The 8,437-nt window shown below is 50.5% G+C and overlaps 1 protein-coding gene across 1 annotated transcript; it reads left to right on the top strand.

Annotated features, from left to right (window-relative positions):
- The first annotated feature begins 5,537 nt into the window (after window positions 1-5,537).
- Window positions 5,538-6,853, top strand: LOC112066768 (ras-related protein Rap-2c-like). Its single transcript, XM_024130932.3, has one exon. It carries the CDS (start codon window positions 5,593-5,595, stop codon window positions 6,193-6,195), a length of 603 nt encoding a protein of 200 aa, XP_023986700.1. The 5' UTR covers window positions 5,538-5,592; the 3' UTR covers window positions 6,196-6,853.
- The last annotated feature ends 1,584 nt before the right edge of the window (window positions 6,854-8,437 follow it).

The raw sequence follows: 8,437 nt of genomic DNA, 5'->3' as shown, positions 1-8,437 counted from the left end.
CAAATTCATATGGTGAAACCTAACCCCCAAGGTGATGGATTTTGGAGGTGGACCTTTGGGAGGTGATTAGGTCCTGAAAGTGGAGCTCTCATGGATGGGATTAGCGTTCTTATAAAAGAGACCCCACAGAGCTCCGGCCCCTTCCACCATATGAGGACACAGCAAGAAGATGGGTGCGTATGAAGCAGGAAGTTTCTCTCACCAGATACCAAGTCTGCTGGCGCCTTGACTTTAGACTTCCCAGCCTCCAGAAATGTGAGAGATAAATACCCAGTCTATGGTATTCTGTTACAGCAGCCCAAATGAAGTAAGACAGTAGGACAGTAAGTTCTGGGTTTGTGGTAGGTGGAACTGTATCCCCCAAATTCCTGTGTTGAAGTCCTAGCCCTCTTATAGGTTGATGTGTTAGTTCCTGGGGCTGCTGTTAACAAAGCCCCACAGACTGGGGATTTACACAGAAATTTAGTATCTCACAGTCTGGAGGCCAGAAGCCTGAGTGAGATCAAGGTGTGGGCAGGGTTCCTTCCTTCTGTGGGCTGTGAGGAAGAATTCATTCCATGCCTCTCCCTAAATTTCTAGTGATTTGCCAACAATCTTTGGCATTCCTTGGCTTGTAGAAACACCCCCCAAATCTCGGTCTTCCCCTTCATGCGGCGCTGTCCGTGTGTGTGTTTGTGTGTGTGTGTGTGTGTGTGTGTGTGTGTGTCCAAATTTCCCCTTTTATAAGGGCATGAGTTATACTAGATTAGTGGCTCACCCTACTCCAGTGGAACCTTGTCTTAGCTGATTACATCTGAAACGACCCTATAGGGTCACATTCTCAGGTGCTGAAGGCTAAAACTTCAACATATGATTTTGGGGGGGGATACAACTCTACCTGTCACTTACTTCTTGCCCCCTTAAAGGGGCAAGGGAAGACCCCTTTAAGTAAGTGACATTTGAGCAAGAGACTTGAATAAAATGAGGGAGTGAGCCCTGCAGACATCTGAGAGAACAATTCCAGGAGGAGGGAACAGCAAATGTGAAGGTTCTGAGACAGGAAAACCGATTGGCCTGCCAAAGGAACAGGTCATTGTATCTAGAAGGTAGCAAGGAGAAGAGTGGTGTAAGAGATGAGGTGAGAAACAGAATGATTCACCAATAGGAAATCCATCAACAAATTAACAAAATTAGAGGAGAAAAACCTTATGTATTTACCAGGGACCAAAACAAAACAAAACAAACAAAAAACAGCTGACGTTCCCAGTAAAAACTCTAAGGTATAAATAGATGAAAACTTCCTCTTATGATAAAGAATATCAGTTAGAGAACAAAAGCATACATCATATTAATTGTGTGATATAAAGACATTTCTGTTATTCAGAAATGAGGAGGGGGACTTCCCTGGTGGCGCAGTGGTTAAGAATCCGCCTGCCAATGCAGGGGACATGGGTTCGATCCCTGGTCCGGGAAGATCCCACATGCCGCGGAGCAACTAAGCCAGTGCGCCACAACTACGGAGCCTGCGCTCTAGAGCCCGCGAGCCACAGCTACTGAGCCCACGTGCCACAACTACTGAAGCCCGCGGGCCTAGAGCCTGTGCTCCGCAACAAGAGAAGCCACCGCAATGAGAAGCCCGTGTGCCACAATGAAGAGTAGCCCCTGCTCACTGCAACTAGAGAAAGCCCGCGTGCAGCAACAAAGACCCAACACAGCCAATAAATAAATAAAATTAATTAATTAATCATTTTAAAAAAAGAAATGAGGAGGAATGCCAGCAATTATGTTTTTGGTTCAGTATTGTTATTTTTGGAGAGTCTAGCTAAAGCAATAAGATAAGAAAAGGAAATAAGCAATATTCTCACCATTGTTTGCAGATAATATGCTCCTAAACATGCCCCCCTGCCCCAAATGAGGTATTTTCAAACTATTAGAACTGAGTCACACAGACATAGAGATCAGAATTGTCGTTGTCAAGGGGGAGGCGGGGAGGGAGAGGGATGGACTGGGAGTTTGGGGTTGGTAGATGCAAACTATTATGTATAGAATGGATAAACAACGAGGTCCTACTGTATTCCACAAGGAACTATATCCAATCTCCTGGGATAAACCATAATGGAAATGAGTAAAAAAAGAAGAATATATATATGTGTGTATAACTGAGTCACTCTGCTGTAGAGCAGAGATTGACACAACATTGTAAATCAACTACACTTCAATTAAAAAAAAAATAGAACTGAGTCAGTCATCTGTTATGCCCTAAACTCATGTACTCTGGGTCTACTTTCTTGCTCTAGTCATGGCTACAGCAACCAGCTGGTTGTGCAGATAGAGCCTGGCTGCTGCTTGCCTCAACTGCACTGCACAGCTCTTGCTCTCTACTGCTGCTGCTTGGAATGCTTCTGGAGCTCACTCAGCCTACCTGGCACATGTGCACACACGGAAGAGGGAGTTTGCAGGGCAGCCGTGGAGCAACAAGGAAAGGGCGCCCGTGGACACATGCTCCCCTCGCCTCTGTGCACCAGTGGACAATTCTGATGTTCATTCTGTACTGCTCCTCAAGTATTCCCACAGCAGTGATAACTCAGCAATGCACCTGGCATAAAATTCCCCCGTCCCTGTTTCTCTTTTCCAGGGCCCCCATTCCTGATCCCTGTGATCACTTCCAAAAATAAACTATTTGCCCACAAGACCATGTCCCATGTCATAGATTATGCTTTTGGAGGGAACCTGAATTAAGAGAGTTAGTACTAGAAGAGGCTGTAGAAAGCAGAACATTGGGAAAGAATTCTAAGATACGTCGCACACCTTTCAGACCCCGTTGTAGGAAGCTTACTGCTGGTGGTAAGTGAGCTGGTGATGAGCTTTGGCCTGTGGCACAGTTACAGTGACTCACTAGGGGTGGATTAGGATGTCATGCATATGGAACGTAAAGCATGGGCCTACATGGTAGCAGTGGTCCTTTAATCGAACTGAGGTAAGGGTAAGAAGAAGGACTGTGGGTCAGGCTGACTTTTGCTAAGGGCTTTAAAAGCCTCACATAATAATGACAGGCTCAAACCAGCCAACTATCAATTTAAGGCGCTCTGTGACTGTCCGGCAGCCTCATGGCAACCGAAAGAAACCCTTATCTCCTGCAGGCACAGGTCACTGTATGATGAAACTTGGTCCAGGATTATTCACATCTCTGAATACTGTTGGTTTTATTTTCTCTTCAGCCATGTTTAATCTCCTGTTTAACCTATCAGTGGGTGTTTTGTTTTTTTTGTGGTACGCGGGCCTCTCACTGCTGTGGCCTCTCCCATTGTGGAGGACAGGCTCCGGACGCGCAGGCTCAGCGGCCATGGCTCACGGGCCCAGCCGCTCCGCGGCATGCGGGATCTTCCCGGACGGGGGCACGAACCCGTATCCCCTGCATTGGCAGGCGGACTCTCAACCACTGCGCCACCAGGGAAGCCCCCTCAGTGGGTGTTTTGTGTTAATTAAAATAATAAATGATTATATTTCTCCCCGGACGGGGGCACGAACCCGTGTCCCCTGCATCGGCAGGCGGACTCTCAACCACTGCGCCACCAGGGAAGCCCCCTCAGTGGGTGTTTTGTGTTAATTAAAATAATAAATGATTATATTTTCCATTTCTAGAAGGTTTTTTTTTTTTTTTTTTGTGGGGGGGAGAAGAATCTCTTTCAAACTACTTGGCCACAGTCTCTTGTCCCTTGCTCATATTTTTAAGATTTTATTTCTTTAAACACACACATAATTATTTTGTGTGTCTGATAACACTAACATCTGCCGTTTTCTGGATGTGATTTTGTTGTCTGGTGCTTCCAGTGGCTCTCACTCAGAGTGACTTTTTTTTCCTTGTGCATTTTGTGACTTTTTTGGACAGTGAGTCCCCCTATGTTCTCTCAAGAGTTATCCATGGGGAGTTGTTGAAACCTATATGGAACCTGCATTTCTCCAGAGAATGTTTGCAGTTTATCCTTTTCTAAAAATTGATTCTTAGTTTTGTTACTTTGCAGTCAGAGAATAAGTCTTGTAAGATTTCTCCATTTAGAAATCAAGTTGTCTGTTGTAATAAGTATATAATTAACATTAGACATTAAGGATGTTCCATGCACTGTTTATAGAAAAGCACATTCTGTAGCTGACCACAGACACCGAGGTGCAGGATGTCCTATTGTCACTTAACCTTTATCTCTGAGTCTGTGCTGCCAGGGAGCCAGGAAATTCCAGCTCGGTCAGTTTTGCGGCCCTGCTCCCTCAGGGCTGCACCGGAATGAGGGAGATTCAGTGGTACCCCAAGCCTAGGGACAGGGACAGTGTGGATATCTCACCTCCACTTCCAACCCAGGCCTGCAGGCCCCCTGAAGTCCTAAGGCACCTGTTAGTGCCTGAAACAGACAGTGGGCAGAGTTTACTCAGGTGGACGATCCCAGAATTTCTGCCCAGCCCCCTCTGTCCCTACACAGCCTTTCTGCTCCGACATCAAGGAATAGCAAGAAGGTTGTGTAGCTGGAGAATAGAAGCTTGAGAGAGACTGGGGCACAGGAGTCAGACCTGGGGGAGCCCCTTTATAAGTAGGGTGATAAGCGCCGTTTCCCGGGGCTTTTCGGTTTTTGCCTACCGCTGGGTGAATGGGTTCATGCTTTCATTGTCAGGGTTGGGTTGGAGTTATGTGGTCACTTCTACTCTTAGATCAGGAGGGCCCAATAGAAAGCCAGGGAGGGTTTAAGTGGGGGAGTGAAATGTGATTTACATTTTATAAGGTTCCCCTGGGCTCTGCTCAGTGACAAGAGGGCGCTGGCGGGGGCCAGAGTGAAGGCAGGGGCACGAGGGGCACAGGGGCAGGGGCACAGAATGGGCACAGCCACGCTGTGGTGCCAGGAGCGAGCAACTTGGGGCCCTCGGTTGGAGCTCCCTCACCGGTTCCCCCTTCCGTGGGGTCCTCCCGGCCGGGAGAGGTGCCCCAGCGGCGCAGCCCCACCAGGCCCGACCTTGAGCGAGGCCAGCCTGGCTTCCGGCCACGAGGCTGGATCTGAAATGGTGGAGAAATGCTGGTATTTCCCGGCTGACGTGGAAGGGATCAGGTTACCTTCTGGTCCCGCGGGCGGAGCGGGCTCTCCTAGGAGCGGGTGGCAGGGAGCAGGGACTGAGGGAGGGGCGCCAGCCGGCAGGCCGACGGGGTACTGGGGGGAGGCGGAGCGCGGCCTGGCAGCTCGGGACCGACCGGAGGGGGAGGCCGGGACGTGGAGCTGGTGGGGGGAGGCCGGCGCCAGGCCGCCCGGGCCGGGGGCGGGGCAGACGCTGCGCCAGGCGCGGGAACCGGGGGCCGGAGAGGGGGACTGGGGGCCCCGTCCCGGAGGCGGGGCGGGTGACCTCTGAGCCGCAGGGAGCAGATCGGGGCCGGGCTCAGGCCTGGGCGCGCCTGAGGCCCCCCCCCCCGGCCCCGACGCCGGAGCCGGCGCGCCAGGCCCCCGGGGTCCCCGCCCCTCTCCCCCCGGCTTCTCCCTCCCCGCCCCCGCCCCCACGCCCCCCGCGGCCCCGGCGGCCCGGCCCCCGCCTCCGCGCGCCATTCCTCCGGCTGCGCGTCCAGCCAGCCGCGCCTGGGCCATGGCGGGCCTGGGGCCGCGACCCGCCAAGGGCTACCGGGTGGTGCTGCTCGGCAGCGCGGCCGTGGGCAAGACGGCGCTCGCCACGCAGTTCGCCTGCGGCAGCTTCCCCGAGCAGTGTGAGCCGTCGGTGGAGGAGCTCTTCAGCAAGGTGATCGAGGTGAACGCGGCGCCCGCCCTGCTGGAGATCGTGGACACGGTGGGCGCCGAGCACCTGGTCACCCTCAAGGACCTGTACATCAAGAACAGCGACGGCTTCGTGGTGCTCTACAGCGTGTGCAGCGAGGCCTCGTTCGAGGCGGTGCGGCCGCTGCGGGAGCGCATGGGCCGGCTGCGGGGGCCCAAGGCCGTGCCGCTGGTGCTCGTGGGCACCAAGGCCGACCTGGACGCCCAGCGCCAGGTGCTGACGGCGCGGGGCCGCGCGCTGGCCCGCGAGTGGCGGTGCCCGTTCCTGGAGGTCACGGCCAAGAGCAAACTCATGGTGGACCAGGTGTTCACGCAGGTGGTGCGCGAGATGGAGGCCCTGGCCCCGCCCGAGGAAGCGGTTCCGGCCGTCCCCACCAACGCGCAGGAGACGTGGCCGTCGGAAAGGTTCATCGGCTGATGTGCAGCCGGTTCCTGATTCCTGTGTTCATCGCTCTTCTTGACTTCTGAAGCTCACTTTACTCCTCTGCCTTTCTGAAGAAAGTTATCCAGCTGTAAACAAGGGGTTGCTTCTATATATTGACTCAGACCGGTGCTTCAGACTGTCCAGAGCTTCTTAAATGTTTTGTCGAAAACTTTGTTTACCTCTGACAGTGCTGGAAGAAGAAATTAAAAATCGATTTTTTTTTTTTTCCTCTATGGAGAGAGTATTACCCTTTTCTTCGAGTGGGATTTGTTGCAGGATTCTTTTTTTTTTTTTTTTCCCTTTTTGGTCATAATTAACACCTTCAAAGGTCATCTGACATTTGACATTGATTGAGGAACATGACCTAGATCGAAGCTTTCCAATCCACGAGGCTTTCATGTGTTCCCCTCTCATTTACAGCCTTGAATTGCAGTCGTAATATTTTCCTCGCTGCGTATTTCTAAATATAGTTATGACATATGTAGCATTGGTTTGAAAGGGATACTGTATACCCTGGGAGGGGAAAAATCAACTGTGTACGCAGGCAAAGATAGTTCAGCTCTGCCTTCAGTTTTGTAATTGACATCTAGTCGATTTCTGCATCTGTAAATTAAGTGAAAATAAAATGACTCTAGAAGTTGATCGTTTTTAATATTTGTCTTTCTAGAACCTAAAACTACAATTCCTAAAGTTTCCATACACCATATCTCTGCTTTTCAGTTATTTTCCTGGACAAGTTAGTTGCTAGGGTGAAAATGGCACCACATCTTTTTGTGTTTTTGCAGAATTGCTTTCTGCAGCTAGTGTTATTTTCCTTGTCACTTGCCAGAGTCAGATATGTTGTCTGAATACCTGCCTAGTTTAACAGTGATGGAGGTACTGAAGTAGAAGCAAAACGTGAAGAATCTTTTTGCATAGTTTTCACGTAACGATCGAAGAGACTTTTCTTGCACTGGTTTAAAAATATTATTGTTTTATAATTTTAAAAACTGGTCTTTGATATGAGTTGCTTGTGTTTATTTGCACAAGTTAACAATTTTACCTCAGCCGTTGCAACAAAATTTTCAAATTTAGGAACCTAACTAAGCCATTTGAGCAAACTTCTAAAAATAATAAACAAGAAATCTCTGTGCCTGTGATCTGAAATAATTTCGTTAAAGGAAAGTTATCTATAAAGTGATGGTTATACAAGGCTCTGGGAGTTTTATTTATATTGTATATGATGTTTGACTAGAAGAATGGATTTTAACACAAAAAATATATTTTACAACCTAACAGTGCCTGAGAGCCAGTTTGCCCCACCGGAGAGGGCTAGGCTGGGACCTCCCCTGTCTTTTATCTCTTTCTCTTTCCCCTGGATGTTGGGGGCCGGGGCAGTTGGGGTGCTTACTTTTGAAGCCTTGAAACCCAGCTAAGTCACTACTCTCTGACCCTCTGTCTCCTGGGGTCACTCCTGGTAGTATTACCTCACACCCTCTTCCGGAACCATCATTCCTCCAAGGGGACAGTTCAAACACAGCGAGGAGGGGAGGGGGTGGTGGGGTGGTGGGGTGGTGGGCAGGCAGGAAGCATCTCCTGGCCTCAGCTTTGTCCAAAGCTGCCCCCTCCTCCTGCAGAAGCAGAGACTGTTCCCTGACTGGGTGTGGGCAGTGCAGAGAAAGCAGGGGGTGGGGCTGGGGTGGGCTGGTGAACAGCAGCCCCTTCCCAGCCCTGAGAGCTGGGGCCCCAGGACTGCCAGCTGGCGACTCCCTTCGCCCTGCCTGCCCTGCCTTTCTGACTCTGCCTGCCTATGCTGAGGCCTCCGGGGAGGTTCTGTGTCCCTGGATCCCAGGCCCTCCGGATATCAGGCCTGATCCAGGAAAAAATACACAAATAGCCATTTCTTCCTTTAAATTACTAGAACCATCTCAGACTACCACTCAGATCCAAATGTCGGCTTAGAGCCCAGGGGTGTTCCTGACTGACTGGTCAACACAGGAATGATCAAGCTCACGTGATCAGCTCCTGTGACCTCAGGAATATGTATGAAGCAGCTTTCCGGTTGTAGTATGCTCACACACACACACACACACACACACACACACACACACGATTAAAGACCCAGACACTAATTTCCTTTCTCTTCCTGCATTTCTAATTTCTAACTTATGCATGTTATTTACAAGTTTCCTGCGGTCCCTCTGGCCTCAGCTGAGGCCTATGGTGAATTTGCAAGTGGCCGATATGACCACTTGTC

Source organism: Physeter macrocephalus, unplaced genomic scaffold (genome assembly GCF_002837175.3).
Source record: "Physeter macrocephalus isolate SW-GA unplaced genomic scaffold, ASM283717v5 random_350, whole genome shotgun sequence".
Lineage (NCBI taxonomy): Eukaryota > Metazoa > Chordata > Mammalia > Artiodactyla > Physeteridae > Physeter > Physeter macrocephalus.
This window is presented reverse-complemented; position numbering and strand designations above follow the sequence as displayed.

Excerpts from the sequence above, each read along its gene's own strand:
- LOC112066768 (XM_024130932.3), top strand. The coding sequence starts at position 5,593 with ATGGCGGGCCTGGGGCCGCGACCCGCCAAGGGCTACCGGGTGGTGCTG.